This window comes from Triticum aestivum, chromosome 5A (genome assembly GCF_018294505.1).
Source record: "Triticum aestivum cultivar Chinese Spring chromosome 5A, IWGSC CS RefSeq v2.1, whole genome shotgun sequence".
Classification (NCBI taxonomy): Eukaryota; Viridiplantae; Streptophyta; class Magnoliopsida; order Poales; family Poaceae; genus Triticum; species Triticum aestivum.
The window spans coordinates 414,880,832-414,903,142 of NC_057806.1; the positions used below are offsets into that span (position 1 = coordinate 414,880,832).

General features: G+C 49.0%; 1 protein-coding gene across 1 annotated transcript; it reads left to right on the top strand.

Annotated features, from left to right (window-relative positions):
* The first annotated feature begins 19,386 nt into the window (after positions 1-19,386).
* LOC123103697 (protein TIFY 6b) lies at positions 19,387-22,308 on the top strand. The gene is made up of 7 exons (XM_044525363.1): positions 19,387-19,707; positions 20,285-20,445; positions 20,542-20,816; positions 20,904-20,988; positions 21,078-21,429; positions 21,534-21,591; positions 21,726-22,308. Exons 1-7 carry the CDS (start codon positions 19,614-19,616, stop codon positions 21,928-21,930), a joined length of 1,230 nt encoding a protein of 409 aa, XP_044381298.1. The 5' UTR covers positions 19,387-19,613; the 3' UTR covers positions 21,931-22,308.
* Positions 22,309-22,311: the final 3 nt, after the last annotated feature.

Here is a 22,311-nt window from a genome sequence, read left to right on the forward strand (position 1 = left end):
TCGACCTACCCTCTTCTGCCTGTTGCAAGACGAAGGTGACCAGAAGCGTAGTCTTCGACAGGATTAGTTATCCCCCTCTTATTCTGGCATTCTGCAGTTCAGTCCACTGATATGGCCTCCTTACACATATACCCATGCATATGTAGTGTAGTTCCTTGCTTGCGAGTACTTTGGATGAGTACTCACGGTTGCTTTCTCCCCCCTTTTTCCCCTTTCCTTTCTTCCTGGTTGCCGCAACCAGATACTGGAGCCCAGGAGCCAGACGCCACCGTCGACGACGACCCCTACTACACTGGAGGTGCCTACTACTACGTGCTGCCCGCTGACGACGACCAGGAGTAGTTTAGGAGGATCCCAGGCAGGAGGCCTGCGCCTCTTTCGATCTGTATCCCAGTTTGTGCTAGCCTTCTTAAGGCAACTTGTTTAACTTATGTCTGTACTCAGATATTGTTGCTTCCGCTGACTCGTCTATGATCGAGCACTTGTATTCGAGCCCTCGAGGCCCCTGGCTTGTATTATGATGCTTGTATGACTTATTTTATTTGTAGAGTTGTGTTGTGATATCTTCCCGTGAGTCCCTGATCTTGATCGTACACATTTGCGTGCATGATTAGTGTACGATTGAATCGGGGGCGTCACAAGTTGGTATCAGAGCCGACTGCCTGTAGGAACCCCCCTTCCACACTCCTTGGCCGAAGTCGAGTCTAGACATTACAAAAACTTTTACTAACTTGGCTGTGTGCCTTACGGGCCCACGTCGCCATCGGGTGGTACTAGGATCTTTTACTCCTCGACCTTTGCTCTGGGACTCTGAACTCTTTTCTACTCGGGTTAAACGAAATTACTAACTCTAACATTAGGATCCCGTTACCACGTTCACCCCGAAGTTGGATAAGACATAGTTATTCTGTAGGATAGCATTTTGAATAGTGCCCGTGTTGTCATTTGACTCCATTGAAACATCTTTGTTTTCAGATGGAACCCGCGAGGCAGGTCGTGCGCCACACTGCGGCCATTGGTGCCTCAGGATCACCTGCTGTGCTAGCTGATATGATGACCTATCTGGGTTATCGCTGGCACCCTGAGTACACCGTCTACGAGGAGTACCAGGACTTTAACCAGGAGCAGTACCGTGCCATCGTCCACCTCTACTCTCGGGAGTATGAGTCCACTACCGTGCTGCACACCGCTCATGGTGTTGGAGTGACCATCGAGATGGCAGTTCACGATGCGGCTCATGCTGCTCTGACACGTCTTCGTGGAGAGTATCAGGCATTGGACACTTCCCCTTTCAGGCACATTCCTATCGCATCTGACGTTGGTGCGGAGGGATACTACACTGCCGCCTACTCCACCGTCACCCGAGAGCCGTTCCACCATCAGCGCCTGGTTCTGCATGCTGATGGGCTGGACCGAGCTAACAGAGCTCTTCGCCACGAGTTGTACACCACTCGTCAGCACCTTTACAGGGCTCTGACGCGGTTGCACCCCTTTGTCCGGTCTGGACAGCTGCCGCGTTCTGCGATCTACCCAGCCAGGACCGTGATGCCCCACGGTGTCGGATGGCCAGAGGTGGGAGGCTACTCTCCCGCACTTGGTCCTCTTCTGCCACCTGAGCGTCGGGTTCTACACCAGAGTATCCGCGGCCCCCAGGCCACTGACGTGGAGGACTATCCGTTGCCTCACTACCAGCTGTCAGGTTACAGCTACCTTCACAGTACCTCCTGGGACTGATGTAGTCTTGTTCATTAGTCTTAGATGCACTCGCGAGCCTGCGTGCCGCCTATGATGACTTAATCTATGTACTGAACTCTGTGTACTGAACTCTATGTCCGACCCCTTTTGTAAGTTATGCCGACTATCTATGTGATATCTGTCGTGCTCCTTTCATTATGCATGTTTCATCATGAATGACTCTTGTCTATGCAAATTTCTCAATACTGAACTACCCCTGTTATATATTAGCAGGATGGTTAGACCAGCTGGTCGTGGTCGTGGTGGCAACTTCCCACCACCGCCTGAGTACATGGCTGGTATGATCCAACAGCTTGAGATGAATCGCCAGTTCATGGAAAACGTGATGGCTCAGTTTCCTCGCCCCAATATGAACCAGCATCCAAACACAACAACTCTGCAGGATTTCATACGCCTCAACCCAAGTGTGTACCGCAGCTCAACCCAGCCGCTGGATGCTGATGACTGGCTCCGTGACATCACCTATGAGATGGAGTCTGCTGATGTAGCCCCTGCCAGCTATGTCACTTTTGCTTCCTTCTTCCTGAAGGGACCCGCAGCTCAATGGTGGGACAGCCACAGGCGTACTCTGCCAGCTGGGACAATCATCTCCTGGCCAGACTTTCAGGCTGCCTTCCGTGCCCGCTTCATTCCTCAGGGAATCATGGACAAGAAGAAGCGTGAGTTTCGAAACCTCACCCAAGGCAACAAGACTGTTGAAGCTTATCAGCGAGAGTTTCTGGACTTATCCCGCTATGCTGAAGAAGACATTGCAACTGATGCACGCAGACAGGAGAAGTTCCGTGAAGGCCTTCAAGCTGACATCAAGCTCGCACTTCTAGTGCATGACTTTGCCGATTTCGCCACCTTGGTGAACAAGGCCATCAATGTCGAGACTGGTCTGCAAGAACACCAGAGCTCTCAAAGGCGCAACCGTGACACGGGCTCATCCTCGGGCCCGCCCTCGCAGAAGCGTAAGATATGGATCCCGAACAGCATGTACCGTCCAACTGCACCTGCCCCAAGGCAGTCTTATGCTGCACCTCGTCTGCCGGCTGCTCCAACTAGGCAGCCGAGGCTTCCAGCTCCACCACCCCAAGCTCCTGTTCCTACCCCCGAGAATGGGTTGTGCTTCAGGTGCGGACAACCAGGACACCGTGCTAGGGAATGCAACCAGAGACAGAATCAACTGGCCCTTCCAGCAACTGGCCGTGGGAACAACCAGGCCCGCAACAACAATGCCAAGTCTTATGGCCGTGTTCATGCCAACCACATTGATCTGAATGAAGCTCAAGACCAGCCTGCTACTGTGATGGGTACACTCCTCGTAAATTCAGTACCAGCATCTGTTTTATTCGATACAGGTGCATCGCATTCATTCATGTCAGAAGATTTTGCATTCATGCATGGCATTAAAAGTGAAGACATGAACGCTTCTCTATTAGTGCACACCCCTGCGGGCCAATGTCGAACCTCCATGATTTGCAACGACGTCCCTGTAGAAATTGAAGGACTGGAATTCCTTGTCTCTCCCATCGTACTGAAGTCCTGTAGCATTGATCTCATTCTGGGAATGGATTGGTTAAAGGCGCATACTGCTTCTATCGTTTGCGCCACCAAGACCGTCCATCTGCTACACCCTTCTGATGAAATAATTAGCTACGATGCTCATCTGGTTCGGAATGCCGAGGCCAGACTTTATGCCTTAAACGCATTGAACGCTGCACCACTTGAGGGCATTGAAAACATTCCCGTCGTGCGTGAATTCCTAGACGTCTTTCCTGAAGAACTCCCAGGGATTCCCCCTGCTAGAGCTGTCGAATTCGTCATCGACTTGAAACCAGGCACCACTCCTATAGCCAAGCGACCCTACAAGATGCCGCCGCATGAACTCCTTGAGCTTAAGGAGGAAATCGATAAATCTCTTCAAAGTGGTTTCATTCGCCCAAGTTGCTCTCCTTGGGGAGCACCTTCTCTCTTTGTCAAGAAGAAAGATGGGACAAACCGATTGGTCCAAGACTACCGTCCTATAAATCAAGCTACCATTCAGAATAAGTATCCTCTTCCTCGGATCAATGATCTGTATGATCAATTGGCTGGATCATCAGTGTTCTCTAAACTCGACTTGAGGTTGGGTTACCATCAGATCCGTGTTCGTGAGGAAGATATCCCCAAGACCGCATTTGTGACTCGTTATGGTTCATACGAGTACACCGTCATGTCTTTCGGCTTAACCAATGCTCCAGCCACCTTCTCTCGCCTGATGAACTATATATTCATGGATTACCTCGACAAGTTCGTCGTGGTTTATCTGGATGATATTCTGGTATTTTCCAAGAACGAAGAGGAACATGCTGAACATCTTCGCCTCGTGCTGGAAAAGCTACGAGAGCATCAACTTTATGCCAAGTTCTCCAAATGTGAATTCTGGCTTCCCGAAGTAACCTATCTTGGGCATGTCATCTCTAAGGATGGTATTGCCGTCAACCCTGAACGAGTTCAGGCTATTCTCGATTGGACTCCTCCGAAGAACGTTAAGCAAGTCAGAAGTTTTCTCGGTCTCGCCAGCTACTGCCGTCGATTCGTCGAGAACTTCTCCAAGATTGCCAGGCCTCTGACTAACCTATTGCATAAGGGCGTCAAGTTCCAATGGACAGATAAATGTCAGGAAAGTTTCCAGGCACTCAAGGACAAGTTGACTTCTGCCCCAGTACTAGCTCCTCCTGATACTAAGAAGGACTTCGTCATTTACTGCGACGCTTCCCGTCAAGGACTAGGCTGTGTCCTAATGCAAGAGCGCAAAGTGGTTGCTTATGCCTCTCGGCAATTGCGCCCTCACGAGGAGAACTACCCAGTTCACGACCTCGAACTTGCTGCTGTCATTCATGCGCTAAAACAGTGGCGACATTACCTGCTCGGTAATCGCTGCGAGATCTTCACTGACCACCAAAGTCTGAAGTATCTGTTTACTCAGCCAGACCTGAACCTCCGTCAGCAGAGATGGATGGAGACTGTTGCAGATTTTGATTTAGGTATTTCCTATACCCCAGGCAAGGCTAATGTAATGGCTGATGCCTTGAGCCGCAAGTCTTACTGCAACCACCTCCAGGTTCACAAAGTCCAGCCCTCACTTGTTGAAGAATTCAGAAAGCTAAACCTCCATATTGTTCCTCCGGGTGCACTCGCTCCCCCTCCTCCGGAGTTCCGCAAGATGAATCTCCGTGTTGTTTCCCAGGGCTCTCTCTATACCCTGGCTGTTGAACCCGATCTCGTGGGCACCATAAAGACAATGCAGGGATTTGACTCTGAAATCTACAAGATTAAGCAAGACCTTAAAGAAGGAAGTTCCTCATCCTTCACTATTGCTGATGATGGCGCCTTGTACTTCAAAGGCCGCCTAGTGGTGCCGTGTAAGGAGGAAAACCTGAATATGACCCAGGAGGTTATGAAAGAAGCTCATGATACGCCTCTATGTATTCATCCTGGTAGTACAAAGATGTACCAAGACATCCGCCAGAGATTCTGGTGGTCTAACATGAAGCAAGACATTGCTCGTTATGTTGCTGAATGTGACGTTTGCCGTCGTATCAAAGCAGAACATCAAAGGCCTGCTGGAACTCTGCAACCTATATCTATTCCGGAATGGAAATGGGACCATGTCGAGATGGACTTCGTTACTGGATTCCCCAAATCGCAGAAAGGCAATGATGCTATTCTTGTCGTCATTGACCGACTTTCTAAGGTTGCACATTTTCTGGCGGTCAAAGAAACGATCACTGCTAGTCAGCTTGCAACTCTCTACATGACCAGAATTGTTTCGCTTCACGGTATTCCACTGGTTATCAGTTCAGACCGTGGCAGTTTATTCACTTCAAGATTCTGGGCAAGTTTCCAAGAAGCTATGGGCACTCATCTGTCTTTCAGCACTGCTTTTCATCCTCAGTCACAAGGGCAAGTTGAACGTGTCAACCAAGTTCTCGAAGACATGCTTCGAGCTTGTGTTATTTCCTTCGGCAAGAAATGGGAGGAATCTCTTCCGTATGCTGAGTTCTCTTATAATAATAGCTACCAAGCTAGTCTGAAGATGGCCCCCTTCGAAGTGTTATATGGACGAAAGTGCCGAACCCCTCTGAACTGGTCAGAAACTGGGGAACGTCCACTCTTCGGTCCGGATATTATCCAACATGCCGAAGAACAAGTCCGCATTATTCGCGAGAATCTCAAGACTGCTCAGTCACGTCAGAAGAGTAATTATGACCGTCATCATAAAGACATGGTCTATCAACCTGGCGAAAAGGCCTATCTTCGCGTTACACCAATGAAGGGTGCTCACCGCTTCGGGATCAAGGGCAAGCTAGCTCCTCGCTATATTGGCCCATTCACTATTCTGGAAAGGCGTGGAAAAGTGGCATATCAACTGGAGCTTCCGTCGAACCTTTCTCAGGTTCACGATGTGTTCCATGTGTCACAACTCCGCCGTTGCTTCAAGGACCCAATCCGAGCTGTGGATCATGAAGTGCTCGAATTGCAACAGGACCTCTCCTATAAAGAGCATCCGGTCCGCATTCTCGACCAAGCTGAACGCCGCACACGCCAGAAGGCGATCAAGTTCCTCAAGGTCCAGTGGTCGAATCACTCTGAAGACGAAGCCACCTGGGAACGCGAGGATCGCCTGCGTGATGAATACCCCGCACTGTTTCCTTCTACCTCCTAAAATCTCGGGACGAGATTTCTTGTAGTGGAGGAGATTTGTAACGCCCGGATAATCTTGCTACAGTAATCCCCACTAATGTTGCCACGTCACCTCGGATACTGTGGATAAACTCGCGTTAGTTCGGAACCTAGTTCGAATTTCAAATTTAAAACGAAAACAAACAATAAAAGTTTTCAGAAACGAAAACTAAATTGTTCGGGGGTTGTCTAAAATAGCAAACCTAATTATGGTGGGGTGCACAAATTTCTGTAAAATGTTTTGGCATTTTAATTAAACTAAAACAGAAAGCAGAAAAAGAAAAATAATAAAAGAAAAGAAAGGAAGAAGAAAAGGGGAAGGAACCTCCCCTGGCCCATCTGGGCCAGCCCTTCCCCCGGCCCAGCCAGCCCCCCCCGAAGCCCCACCCCACCTGGCCCCTGGCCTGGCCCAACTCCCCCCCCCTGGGCCGGCCCAACCGGCGCCCCCACTTAACCCCCCCCCGGCCGAACCCTAGCCGCCCCCACCTCACTCGCCCCCGCCCCGATCCCCTTTTCCCCTGCCCCCGCCCCGATCCAAATCGGGGGCGAGACCCCCGCCGCGCCCCACCTCGCCGGCGGCCCCCCGCCGCCCCACCCGCCGCCCGGACCCCCCCCTCCTCATACTCTCCACCGCCCGGGGTCCCCTCCTCCCCTCCTCGCCCCACGCGCGGGCGCTCGACGCCGCGGATCCACCCCGGCCTCCCCGACGCCGGCGACCGCTCCCCCGCCCGCCTCCTCGCCGGTCACCGTCGCGCTCCACCGAGCCCGCTCCCCTAGACCCGGCGCCCCCCCGCTGTGAGCTCGCCTCACTTCCCCCCCCCCTCGCTCCCCTCTCCCCCGCCCTCCCGAACCGCGCCGTCGCCCGGCGCCCCGTCGCCCGGAGCTCCGTCTCCGGCCCCGACCCGCCCCGGCCGCCGCCTTGGCCCTTCCCCCCTCTCTCCCCCCCGTCGACGACGCCTCCGGCCGACCCAAACACCATCGTCGCCGGCGCCCTCGCACCCCCGACCGAACCCCCCGCACGGCGCTCGGCCATTTCCCCCCCCCCCCCGTTTACGCCGCTGCCGGCCCCGCCCCGTCGCCCCGAATCGCCTCGCCGGCGCCGCTTGCCGGCCGGCCAACCTCGCCGTGGCTGCGGCCCCTCCGGCCACCGTCGTGGCCTCGGCCGCCCCGACCCACGTTGGCTTCGGGCGCGGGCGCCCGCGCCGCGTCCTTCGGGGCTGCGCCCGAAACGGGCACCGCCCCGCAAACCCACCGCGCCCGCATGCCCGTTTGGCCCCCGGGCCACTGACATGGGGGCCCCACCCCCAGAACGCAAAAAAAAATAAAAATAAAAATAAAAATAAAAATAAATAAAATAAAAAATAAATAATAATAATAATAATAAAAATAATAAATTAAATAAAAACAATAAATATAATTAATAAAAATAAAATGAAAATGAATTAAAACTAATTAACTAATTAATTAATTAATTAAATAAGTAAGTAATTAATTAGTCTAACTAATTCTGATTAATTAACCCTAATCACTAATTAACCTAATTAACTAATGTTAATTAACTCTGATTAGGTTAATTAGATATTAGAGAATGACATGCGGGACCCACCTTGCCAGGGTTGACTCGGTCAACCCTGTTGACTGATGAGGTCAGCATGACATCATGCTGATGTCATAAAAGCATTTTCGAAATTAATTAAATAATTAATTAAATTCCTGAAATTAATAAAATCTTTTAAAAATCATATCTTTTAATCCGTAATCCGGATTAAAATATTTTCAACATGAAAGTTGCTCAGAACGACGAGACGATTCCGGATACGCAGTCCGTTCGTCCACCACACCCCCCTAACCTATCGAACCCGCAACTTTCCCCCTCCGGCTCCTCTGCCCGAAAACGCGAAACACCGGGAATACTTCCCGGATGTTTCCCCCCTTAACCGGTACCACCTCATACCACGTTAGGGCACGCCTAGCATCGCTTCTTGACATGTCATGCATCGATATGCATCTGTTTACTTGGTATTCATTGTTTCTTCCCCCTCTTCTCTCCGGTAGACTACGAGACCGACGCTGCTGCTGCCCAGTTCGACTACGGAGTTGACGACCCCTCTCTCTTGCCAGAGCAACCAGGCAAGCCCCCCCCTTGATCACCAGATATCGCCTATTCTACTCTATACTGCTTGCATTAGAGTAGTGTAGCATGTTACTGCTTTCATTAATCCTATTCTGATGCATAGCCTGACATTGATGCTACACCTGTTGATACCTTACCTGCAATCCTAAATGCTTAGTATAGGATGCTAGTTTATCATCATTGGCCCTACATTCTTGTCAGTCTGCCTTGCTATACTATCGGGCCGTGATCACCTGGGAGGTGATCACGGGTATATACTATACATACATACATACTATACAGATGGTGACTAAAGTCGGGTCAGCTCGAAGAGTACCCGCGAGTGATTCACGGATTGGGGGCTGAAAGGACCTTTGTCCCGACGGCCCTCTGTGTGGATCTTTGTGGCGGAGCGACAGGGCAGGTTGAGACCGCCTAGGAGAGAGGTGGGCCTGGCCCTGTTCGGCGTTCGCGGACACTTAACACGCTTAACGAGATCTTGGTATTTGATCTGAGTCTGGCTACGAGCCTATACGCACTAACCATCTACGTGGGAGTAGTTATGGGTATCCCGACGTCGTGGTATCAGCCGAAGCACTTCAGACGTCAGCGACGGAGCGGCGCGCGCCGGATTGGACTGGAACGCACTACTTAGGGGCTAGGTCTGCTTCCGGCCGCCTCGCAACGTGCAGGTGTGCTATGGGCGATGGGCCCAGACCCCTGTGCGCTTAGGTTTAGACCGGCGTGCTGGCCTCTCTGTTTTGCCTAGGTGGGGCTGCGACGTGTTGATCTTCCGAGGCCGGGCATGACCCAGGAAAGTGTGTCCGGCCAAATGGGATCGAGCGTGTTGGGCTATGTGGTGCACCCCTGCAGGGAAGTTTAATCTATTCGAATAGCCGTGATCTTCGGTAACAGGACGACTTGGAGTTGTACCTTGACCTTATGACAACTAGAACCGGACACTTAATAAAACACACCCTTCCAAGTGCCAGATACAACCGGTGGTCGCTCTACCTCAGGGATATGAGGAGGGGATCGCCGGGTAGGATTATGCTATGAGATGTTACTTGGAGATGCTACTTGGAGGACGTCGACCTACCCTCTTCTGCCTGTTGCAAGACGAAGGTGACCAGAAGCGTAGTCTTCGACAGGATTAGTTATCCCCCTCTTATTCTGGCATTCTGCAGTTCAGTCCACTGATATGGCCTCCTTACACATATACCCATGCATATGTAGTGTAGTTCCTTGCTTGCGAGTACTTTGGATGAGTACTCACGGTTGCTTTCTCCCCCCTTTTTCCCCTTTCCTTTCTTCCTGGTTGCCGCAACCAGATACTGGAGCCCAGGAGCCAGACGCCACCGTCGACGACGACCCCTACTACACTGGAGGTGCCTACTACTACGTGCTGCCCGCTGACGACGACCAGGAGTAGTTTAGGAGGATCCCAGGCAGGAGGCCTGCGCCTCTTTCGATCTGTATCCCAGTTTGTGCTAGCCTTCTTAAGGCAACTTGTTAAACTTATGTCTGTACTCAGATATTGTTGCTTCCGCTGACTCGTCTATGATCGAGCATTTGTATTCGAGCCCTCGAGGCCCCTGGCTTGTATTATGATGCTTGTATGACTTATTTTATTTGTAGAGTTGTGTTGTGATATCTTCCCGTGAGTCCCTGATCTTGATCGTACACATTTGCGTGCATGATTAGTGTACGATTGAATCGGGGGCGTCACAGTGGCGGATATCGTTATTTTCTCACCTTCACATATGATTTAAGCAGATATGGGTATATCTACTTAATGAAACATAAGTCTGAAACATTTGAAAAGTTCAAAGAATTTCAGAGTGAAGCTGAAAATCATCGTAACAAGAAAATAAAGTTTCTACGATCTGATCGTGGAGGAGAATATTTGAGTTACAAGTTTGGTCTACATTTGAAACAATGCGGAATAGTTTCGCAACTCACGCCACCCGGAACACCACAGCGTAATGGTGTGTCCGGACGTCGTAATCGTACTTTATTAGACATGGTGCGATCTATGATGTCTCTTACTGATTTACGGTTATCATTTTGGGGTTATGCTTTAGAGACGGCTGCATTCACGTTAAATAGGACACCATCGAAAACCGTTGAGACGACGCCTTATGAACTGTGGTTTGGCAAGAAAGCAAAGTTGTTGTTTCTGAAAGTTTGGGGCTGCGATGCTTATGTGAAAAAGCTTCAACCTGATAAGCTCGAACCCAAATCGGAGAAATGTGTCTTCATAGGATACCCAAAGGAGACTGTTGGGTACACCTTCTATCACAGATCCGAAGGCAAGACTTATGTTGCTAAATTCAGAGTTTTTCTACAGAAGGAGTTTCTCTCGAAAGAAGTGAGTGGGAGAAAAGTAGAACTTGATGAGGTAACTGTATCTACTCCCTTATTGGAAAGTAATTCATCACAGAAACCGGTTTCTGTGACACCTACACCAATTAGTGAGGAAGCTAATGATAATGATCATGAAACTTCAGATCAAGTTACTACCGAACCTCGTAGATCAACCAGAGTAAGATCCGCACTAGAGTGGTACGGTAATCCTGTTCTGGAAGTCATGCTACTAGATCATGATGAACCTACGAACTATGAAGAAGCGATGGTGAGCCCAGATTCCGCAAAATGGCTATAAGCCATGAAATCTGAGATGGGATCCATGTATGAGAACAAAGTGTGGACTTTGGTTGAGTTGCCCATTGATCGGCAATCAATTGAGAATAAATGGATCTTCAAGAAGTAATGTTACTGTCTATAAAGCTCGACTTGTTGCAAAAGGTTTTCGACAAGTTCAAGGGATTGACTACGATGAGACCTTCTCACCCGTAGCGATGCTTAAGTCTGTCCGAATCATGTTAGCAATTGCCGCATTTTATGATTATGAAATTTGGCAAATGGATGTCAAAACTGCATTCCTGAATGGATTTCTGGAAGAGGAGTTGTATATGATGCAAACCACAAGGTTTTGTCGATCCAAAGGGAGATAACAAAGTGTGCAAGCTCCAGCGATCCATTTATGGACTGATGCAAGCCTCTTGGAGTTGGAATAAACGCTTTGATAGTGTGATCAAAGCATTTGGTTTTGTACAGACTTTTGGAGAAGCCTGTATTTACAAGAAAGTGAGTGGGAGCTCTGTAGCATTTCTGATATTATATGTGGATGACATATTATTGATTGGAAATGATATAGAATTTCTGAATAGCATAAAGGGATACTTGAATAAGAGTTTTTAAATGAAAGACCTCGGTGAAGCTGCTTACATATTGGGCATTAAGATCTATAGAGATAGATCAAGACACTTAATTGGACTTTCACAAAGCACATACCTTGACAAGGTTTTGAAGAAGTTCAAAATGGATCAAGCAAAGAAAGGGTTCTTGCCTGTGTTACAAGGTGTGAAATTGAGTAAGACTCAATGTCCGACCACCGCAGAAGATAGAGAGAAAATGAAAGATGTTCCCTATGCTTCAGCCATAGGCTCTATCATGTATGCAATGCTGTGTACCAGACCTGATGTGTGTCTTGCTATAAGTCTAGCAGGGAGGTACCAAGGTAAACCAGGAGTGGATCACTGGACAGCGGTCAAGAACATCCTGAAATACCTGAAAAGGACTAAGGATATGTTTCTCATATATGGAGGTGACAAAGAGCTCATAGTAAATGGTTATGTTGATGCAAGCTTTGACACTGATCCGGACGATTCTAAATCGCAAACCGGATACGTGTTTTTACTGAACGGTGGAGCTGTCAGTTGGTGCAGTTCTAAACCAAGCGTCGTGGCGGGATCTACATGTGAAGCAGAGTACATAGCTGCTTCGGAAGCAGCAAATGAAGGAGTCTGGATGAAGGAGTTCATATCCGATTTAGGTGTCATACCTAGTGCATTGGGTCCAATGAAAATCTTTTGTGACAATACTGGTGCAATTGCCTTGGCAAAGGAATCCAGATTTCACAAGAGAACCAAGCATATCAAGAGACGCTTCAATTCCATTCGGGATTTAGTCCAAGTGGAGACATAGAAATTTGCAAGATACATACGGATCTGAATGTTGCAGACCCGCTGACTAAGCCTCTTCCACGAGCAAAACATGATCGGCACCAAGGCTCCATGGGTGTTAGAATCATTATTGTGTAATCTAGATTATTGACTTTAGTGCAAGTGGGAGACTGAAGGAAATGTGCCCTAGAGGCAATAATAAAGTTATTATTTATTTCCTTATATCATGGTAAATGTTTATTATTCATGCTAGAATTGTATTAACCGGAAACATAATACATGTGTGAATACATAGACAAACAGAGTGTCACTAGTATGCCTCTACTTGACTAACTTGTTGATCAAAGATGGTTATGTTTCCTAACCATAGACATGAGTTGTCATTTGATTAACGGGATCACATCATTAGGAGAATGATGTGATTGACTTGACCCATTTCATTAGCTTAGCACTTGATCGTTTAGTTTGTTGCTATTGCTTTCTTCATGACTTATACATGTTCCTATGAGTATGAGATTATGCAACTCCCGTTTACCGGAGGAACACTTTGTGTGCTACCAAACGTCACAACGTAACTGGGTGATTATAAATGTGCTCTACAGGTGTCTCCAAAGGTACTTGTTGGGTTGGCGTATTTCGAGATTAGGATTTGTCAGTCCGATTGTCGGAGAGGTATCTCTGGGCCCTCTCGGTAATGCACATCACATAAGCCTTGCAAGCATTGCAACTAATAAGTTAGTTGCGGGATGATGTATTACGGAACGAGTAAAGAGACTTGCCGGTAACAAGATTGAACTAGGTATTGAGATACCGACGATCAAATCTCGGGCAAGTAACATACCGATGACAAAGGGAACAACGTATGTTGTTATGCGGTCTGACCGATAAAAGATCTTCGTAGAATATGTGGGAACCAATATGAGCATCTAGGTTCCGTTATTGGTTATTGACCGGAGACGTGTCTCGGTCATGTCTACATTGTTCTCGAACCCGTAGGGTCCGCACGCTTAAAGTCACGATGACAGTTTCATTATGAGTTTATATATTTTGATGTACCGAAGGTTGTTCGGAGTCCCGGATATGATCACGAACATGACGAGGAGTCTCGAAATGGTCGAGACATAAAGATCGATATATTGGACGGCTATATTCGAACACCGGAAGTGTTTCGGGTGATTTCGGAGAAAACCGAAGTGCCGAAAGGGTTACCGGAACCCCCCGGGGAAGTATTGGGCCTTAGTGGGCCTCAGGGGAGAGAGAGGGCAGCAGCCCAGGAGGTGGCGCGCCCCCTCCCATGGGGAGTCCGAACTGGACTAGGGGAGGGGGGCGCGGCCCCTCTTTCCCTCTCCCTCTCCCTCTCTTTCCTTCCCCCTTCCCTCTTCCTAGTTGGACTAGAAAAGGGGAGTCCTACTCCTACTAGGAGGAGGACTCCCCCCTCCTTGGCGCGCCTCAAGGGCCGGCCGGCCTTCCCCCTTGCTCCTTTATATACAGGGGCAGGGGGCACCTCTAGACACACAAGTTGATCTTCGTGATCGTTCTCTTAGCCGTGTGCGGTGCCCCCCTCCACCATAATCCTCGATAATATTGTAGCGGTGCTTAGGCGAAGCCCTGCGACGGTAGAACATCAAGATCGTCACCACGCCGTCGTGCTGACGGAACTCTTCCCCAACACTTTGCTGGATCAGAGTCCGAGGATCGTCATCGAGCTGAACGTGTGCTAGAACTCGGAGGTGTCGTAGTTTCGGTGCTTGATCGGTCGGGCCGTGAAGACGTACGAGTACATCAACCGCGTTGTGCTAACGCTTCCGCTTCCGGTCTACGAGGGTACGTAGACAACACTCTCCCCTCTCGTTGCTATGCATCACCATGATCTTGCGTGTACGTAGGAATTTTTTTAAAATTACTACGTTCCCCAACACCAACCGCCACAGGTGACTAGGAAACCAACGAGCGGTGGCGTCGATGGGGGAGGATGTCGACTAAGAAAAATTGTGAGCAATGTGGGGGAGGGATAAAACATGATGGGAAGAGGAAACAAGAAACAAAATGACTACCTCCCACCCCGCGCCCCGTCGTTGCGATCACTCACTAGGGCCGCCCAACGGCATCTACCGGGGACGGTGGGAGGGATGGAATCGTGGGGTTCATGAGCAGAGTCGAGGGTCAAATGCCTATCTCCTGAAGTCACATTCAATGTAGATATGTTCTCGGAATGATATGATATATAGGGATGCAAGTAAAGCTCGGGGCTTGTGAGTTGTTCAAGATCAACTCATTTTTTGGCCGGACTTGATATTCACTCGAAAAAACTAAGTGAAGTATAAACAGTTTGTATGGTTTGATTGGAAACGAGTTGATCTTGAGATGAGAGTAGAGTAGCTCGCTCGATTTCAACTCGATAGCTCGATGCACCAGAATTTTGTTACATGATTCGGTTAAATATTAAATGAAAATCGATAATCTATGTTATCATCTAAGAGTACATGATTTTTTTCCATTTTATCTACAAGCAAGCATGAAAAGTTAATTAAATGTGAAGTAAATTTATGCCTTAGTATGGTAGGTGGTCGTGTGCTAAATATCTTGTTCAACATCTTATGTTTTCCTATGTTGTTGTAGCGGCGTATCTAGCTTGTAAAATGGTCTTACGCTATAGAATTTTTGTCGTCTTATTTACCTTGAAATTAATTCAAGATCCACAAAAATCGATTTGAACCCGCTCGAATGTTATTATAAGCTGAGTTGAGCCTAGGCCAGGTTGCTCGAAATCAACTAGGTTGCCCTGCAACTGGTATACTAGTACATATGAATTGTGTGCGACCTCAAATGGGCTCCCTCTAGCTCGACAAGTGTCATCATATGTGGCCAAAAACCGGCACTAAAAAAACGACACCGTATGCTAGGAGGCATGAATAAACATGGCATCTGTGGAGCACCCAACACGCATACATGTGGGTGTGACCCCTCGAAATTTTCAAGATCTCATTATTGATTCCAGAAGAAAACGATGTGGACATGTACATTGTATACCTTTCCGTATAGAAATCGGTTATTGTCATTTTCTGGAATAATTTGGCGGTTCGTGCTAGACCGTTCCACACATATGCTTTATACATATCAAGAAGTATCCATCATTTGTAGTTTCTTATTGGGCTCATGGAGCAGGAGTACGAGCATGTGAGGACTATAGAAGATCAGATGAGGCTACGTATAATACTCTTGTGTGTGTGCCCAGGAGTTGTTCACAACGTTTTGGCCACCCATGCGCCAACCGATCTAGTTTGTGCACTGTACCCAGCGCCCACGGCCCACCTGCGAATAGACAAACAAAACAATCTCCAAGCCGATTAATTTCCTACAAGAATCTCACAGCGCATCAGCTGGAAACCAAATTAATACGGGGCGTTCCAGAAGTTTCAATAGCATTATCTTCAACGATATACTAATTCGCAAGTGCACGTCCTTGATATTTCCAGCATCCACATAGCCAAAAACAACTCAAAAGTATTGCACAGACTGTGGACTTGCTAATTGGTTAACCAAACACACACACACACATATTTTTAGTCTGACTAAAAATAGTCTTTTTTAGAGGCTAAAGTTCCAAGCACCCCTGACTAAAGAGAGGCTAGAACTAGTCTTGAGGCTAAAATCTTTTAGTCATGAGAAACCTACTAAAATATGTATTAGCTCTCTCTCTCCTCATTTAATTCCTCTCCTTAGTTCTGGATTGGAGGGTTTGAAGAATAATAAATGCTCAATAACTAGATTTTAGTCTCTTTAGTACTTGGATTCAAGCATGGGTGAGACTAGCAAGTTTTAGTCCCACTACTTTTAGTCATGGGACTAAAACGTATCCAAGCATGCTCTGATTTAAATCAACTACTGGTTGATTATATGAAGTCCACAGTGGGAGTTTAATACTGGATCACGCTAAGCAATTTGGGATCTCTAGGCACGTTGTTTAAGCGGGGTCAATCGCACCCACTGGCCCCTGCACCGCATTTAATTTTAATTTGGCGGCCACATCTCTTTCCACAAGTCGCACAATTCGTTTAATCGCGAACCCGTGGGTGCAAAACCTGTGGGCGCAAATCCGGTTCGTGGCATGTGGCGCATGGCAATGGCATCGTTGCTGAAATTCAAATGATGAGGCGGTGCATGGATGGCATGCCTCCTTTTTAATCATGGGGCGCATGATGCGTGTGTGTGCATGGGAGCTTAGGCCCAGCGTTTTGCATAGAATATATGTTCCGTCCAGCTAATCGGATTTGATGCCCTCATTTCGGTTCGGTTATCTGCTCGTGGTCATGTTTATATTTATTGAGAAGCTCGACGAATTGTAGCCAATACATGGCATGCACTCGAGTATGAGCTAGCCCCACGCCTAATTTCCTCAACTGTGAGATCCATGGAGATCCTACAAAACGAGTTCGACCTTTTTTCCAAAACAGCGTAGAAGCAGCATCTCTCATGCTGATTTGGCGGCCAAACAGAAATTGGTGAAGATCTTTGTAATTTGTTTACCAGATTTAACTCTAGTATTTTGTTTTGATGGAACAACACCGGTGAAATTCCGTGCGCGTTCCTCGCAACAACAAAAAAGTGTGAGCCATAGGTTAATTGTTACTACTCCCTCTCGCTCCCTCCAGTTCACAACAAAGTGAATACTTTGAAAACTTGATTCATATTTCATATTTTTAAAGTAGTATAATATCGTGGGCCACATATGTTGTGAAAGAAACTTACTTTTGGCACCACTTTTTCCTAAAACAGGACAGTACAAAAACAACCAGATTCATCACTCCATGTTTAATTAGTGCTACATATACTTGACAGTTGGGAACTAGAGTGGCAGTCAAGATCGAAGAAGAAGACCGGCTTAAAATGTTGCTTGGGAGGCGGCTACAAAAGCTTGACAGTTCATCAACTCTAAGATCTAGGCGCGCACAGAGAAGAAAGCACATGCATCCTGCATGGGAGGATGGACAAGCCTCTTTAACAAAGCTTACGCTAAATGCTAAGCCGCTATCATCACGCCCTAATGCAACCGGGCGTCGCCACGTAGGGAGACAAACCTGCATCATGTACAGTAATTAAGTACTGCTCCACTACGCAACCGATGAGCACCTTGTTAAAGTAATCAACAGGGTCGATCAGCATGCTAACTGCTGCTCCTCCTAGTAGAGTGGCGTGGAGTATACTATTGCTAATACTGCTAGCCGGTAGCTCCACATGGCCTGTACCTTATCTCCCTAGATTAACATTTAACAAAGTACTACTACTACTAGTACTACTTAATCGTGGGATGCAGACGGGAATCTTGCACAGTGTCTCGGACAAGTTTGACAAGACTCTGCTTGTATCACTAAATGATGTTAAGGAAAGTACTCCATCTAGTCATCGTTTTACTTTTCATGGGTGCCAGTACAGTAGAGTATAGTCCATCACATAAAAACTTGGGAGATAAACAAAGTTATCTCAGTGTACCAAGTGATGCTACGAGTACCATAGGAATTGACAAGAAGACGTGTTTGAATAGGAAACCATAATTTCGGGGCAAAAAGAGTTAACACACCATGATTTGGTACTACTACCAGTAGTACTCCTATCCAATAGGTCACGGTCCGTGGTTCATGTTGATTTGATATTTACTCCAAAGTGGACCATACAAAAAAACTCTCATTTTAAGCCGACATACAAAAGCTGTAAATTTGATCAAAAAGATCACCTGAATGTTGCGTCGATAGATTCCTAAAAAATGCTACTCCACGAAGAACAAATTCATTTGAAAATCCACGAAAGGCCCTCGAACTCGCCTCGAAAGGCCACGCACGGCCGTCTCCTTTCCGAAAAGGCAACGTCACCATCTCTCTAATCTACTCACCGAACCTATAAAACTTCGCTAAACAAATCCCGCAGCCTAAGCAAGGAATAGTACGTACAAGTCCAGCAGATGACCACATTAGCTCAAAAGAAAAAGCAGATGACCACATAGAGAAGAAAAAAAAACATGGCGCGCACATGGCACATGGCCATGGCCACAAGACATAAACAACACCGGCGCAGCACGCCAGCCCCACCCCACTCCACCCCGTGACGCAGTTTTTTTAATCATCAGACACGCAAAAGAAGGAACATCACGGGATTATTATTATTATTATTATATTATTATTATTCCAGCCATAAACCCAAAAGTCTACCGCGAGCTCGGGCGCCGGGCCCCCCGCGACGCGCAGCACGTGGTCTTCCCCCGCGACCCACGCGCAGCGAATCCCGCGGGCCCATCGCGTCAGCGACGGCCTGGTAATTCGGCTCGTGTGACCCAGCCGGGGGATGCACGTGTCGCCACTGCAGCCGCCGCCACGGGCCCTGTGCGCGGCCACCCGCGCCGGGCGGCTCTCACCGACGCGCGGGGCAGGGGCAGGGGGCGGGGGTTTGACCGGGCTGTCAGTGGCAGTGCGGGACGCGCTCGTGCCCGACCACGTGGGGGCGACCGGGCCGGGGCAGGCGGCCGCGGGACCCGCGCGAGATGGGAGGGCGTCCCCGATCCGCTCACCGCGGTGGCCCACCGCCGTGCTCGCCACACCTTTCCTCTCGCTTGATTAATCACTTTTGTTTATTTATTTATTTAATAATAATCAATCATCTCGCACCCGATCTAACCTCCTGGGCCGAAAATAAATAAGCGATTAGCGGCACCACAAGCGCGCGCACGCACGCACACCGCCTAGAGGCTAGGCTTGGCTAGAGGTACTGGAGCAGTATACATACGAGAGGCAGGGGGGGGAAAGATAGCGCGGTCAAGGCTGGGAAAGATAGCACCGTCGTCGTCGCCGTCATCGTTCGTTCGTTCGTTCGTTCACAGAGGAGTGGCGGTGTTGGCAGTGAGAGAGGGTGAGAGGAGGGAGGAAGGAAGGTTCAGGGGAGGGGAGTGAGAGACGAAATCCATTTATTCCCCCGTCTATCGGAGGCAAACCCGCGGCCTCCTTTCCCGAGCCGGCTGGATGGAGAGGGACTTCCTGGGCACCATAGGCCACGAGCAGCTGCAGCAGCGCCAGCGCGCCGCCGCCGAGGACGCCGCCGCCAGAAAGGAGTCAGGTATGATGCTACTGCCCTCCCCCTTTCTCGATTTGGGCGTGTTCGGCCAGTTCGGCGTAACGAATCTCGGGATTGACAGCGTAGGCCGCCATGCCCGTGCCCCTCGCCCGCCAGTAGTCTCTCTCTCTCTCTCTCTCTCTCTCTCTTCTATTTTGTTTTCTCCTCTCACCGTCGCGCCACCGCCACGGCGCCGTGTGTGGCCGCCTGATTCACCTGCTGGCGGTGCCGGGCGGGCTCAATTCGTTCTCGCCTTTCTGTCAGTTCCCTCCGCTCCCCATCTTCTTCTCTTGTTTTCGGGAAAGGCGAGCGCGTTAGGTATGGGCTGCCGAATTCCTTTCGGCGGCTCCCTCGCCGCGGATGGCGCCTCGGGGAAGCGACGGTTCTGGTTCCAGGGATGGAGGGACACGCCAAATCTTTCCGGTGGCCGCGCATGTGGCTTTGCTGATTCCGATTAGCCTCCGCCTCGCTGCTGGGATGGGGATGTTTAACGGATCCGTGCGCGTCCGCCCTCCTATATGTACGCCGTCGTCCGAGCCTAACTCAGAATTGTCTCTCTGTCTGTGTGTGCAATCCGCAGCTTACTTTGGGGGAGGAGGAGTGCCGCCCATGGATTGGTCCTTCGCTGGCAGGGCCGGGGCCGCGCCGGCGGTCATGTCCTTCAGGTCGGCGCCGAGGGAGGAGCAGCGGGGCGAGCTCGCCTACCCCAAGCAGCAGGCCTCCCGCGTCCTGACGCCACAGGTAGCTGGAGCTGCTGCTGCTCTCGATTTATGCACGCACGGTTCATGTCTGCCTGCCAGTTTTGCTAATTGTTGTGTGCTCGTTATGGTTGTGCAGAGATCGTTTGGTGCTGAGAGCCACGGCAGCGTGCAGTACGCCGCCGCCGCGCGTGCGGCTTACGGCGGGCAGCCTCCGCAGCAGCACCAGCATGCTCCTAATGGTGCTAGAGTGATTCCAATGTCGTCGCCGTTCAATCCCAACAATCCCATGTTCAGGGTTCAGAGTTCGCCTAACCTCCCGAACGGTGTTGCTGCTGGTAGCCCGTTCAAACAACCGCCTTTCGTGATGAACAATGCGGTGGCTGCTTCGACTGTTGGTGTCTATAAATCAAGGTAGATAATTTGCCCTGTTTGATTCACAGAAATATCTGTAAATCCCAACTTTAGACTGAAATATAACTTAACTTATTTGTAATAAAGGGACACGCCGAAGCCAAAGACAGCGCAATTAACTATCTTCTATGCTGGTTCTGTCAATGTATTCAACAACGTCTCAGCAGAAAAGGTACAGCACAATTTCTTCTTATTGGTAATGCATTTTCATGTCGTTTAGGTTTGTTGGCTAAGCTGAATAATTGTTCCCGTTCATTACAGGCTCAGGAGCTTATGTTCTTGGCTAGCAGAGGATCTCTTCCAACCGCACCCACTACTGTTACTCGCAGCCCAGATGCAACCTTTTTCACTCCGGCTAAACTCGCCGCCCCTGAGGCTTCACCTGCAAAGCAGATGCTAGCTCAGATACCACAGCGTGTTTCACCTCCTTTGCCAGCCATTTCCAAACCGATGTCCATCATGTCTCAAGCTGCATGTCTCCCCAAGAGCACATCTAGCTCCAACACCGATTCCGCAGTGCCAAAATCTTCAGGCCAGTTGGTTGTGCCTCCCACAAGTCAGCCCTCGTCGTCGACACTAGCGTCCACCACTGCAGCAAGTATTATGCCAAGAGGTATGGATGCTTACGCGTGCACCTTGTGCTGTTTGATGATGTTTAGTATGTCTGTTGAATTGATACGCTGGATGCTGTATTGACGTTGCTATTTTTTGTTTCAGCTGTTCCTCAAGCTCGGAAGGCATCCCTTGCCCGATTCTTGGAGAAAAGGAAAGAAAGGTACTACAACCTTAGAATTCAGTCTTCACTATCCGAGTGTTGCAGAACATTTACCAGTGAACTAAGCTACATACCATAGCCTGTATTTGTGATCATAGGCTGATATTCATCATGTCTTCGTGCTTGTTTTGCAGGGTGACGACTACGGCGCCATATCCATCAGCCAAGAGCCCGATGGAGAGCAGCGACACGGTCGGAAGCGCCAACGACAACAACAGCAAGTCCTCATCGTGCACAGAGATCGCCTTCTCAAGCAACCATGAAGAGTCGCTGCGCCTAGGCCGGCCCAGGAACATCAGCTTTAGCGGGGAGTCCCCGAGTACAAAATTACACATCTGATCCGATATGATCTTCCGGTTGTCCATAGATTCAACCACGATGGCTGATGCAAAACCGCAATAAGAAGATTTTGCATCCAGGCAGGCAGGCAGGCAGGCAGGCAGGAGGAGGGAAGGGATATTGGGAAAAGGCAGGCAGCATGATATATGTTATTGATGATGTTGTTATTCTTGTTTATGATGTGTTTTGTTTTGGTTAGCTCGCAACCTGTAATGCTGGCCTAGCTGGTGCAACACCCCACCTAACTAACAAGGGAGCTGTCGCTTGCAGACTCTTGATTGTTATTTTTTTGCTTTGCCCCTGCGCCCATTGTATTGCAGAAGAAAGAAACATGTTGATTTAGCAGTATGAAAATTATAGGCTTACAAATTTCCACCATGG

Coding starts and splice junctions, on each gene's coding strand:
- LOC123103697 (XM_044525363.1), top strand. CDS start 19,614: ATGGAGAGGGACTTCCTGGGCACCATAGGCCACGAGCAGCTGCAGCAG. Junction 20,817..20,903: donor GTTGGTGTCTATAAATCAAG/GTAGATAATTTG, acceptor TTTGTAATAAAG/GGACACGCCGAAGCCAAAGA. Junction 20,989..21,077: donor ACAACGTCTCAGCAGAAAAG/GTACAGCACAAT, acceptor CGTTCATTACAG/GCTCAGGAGCTTATGTTCTT.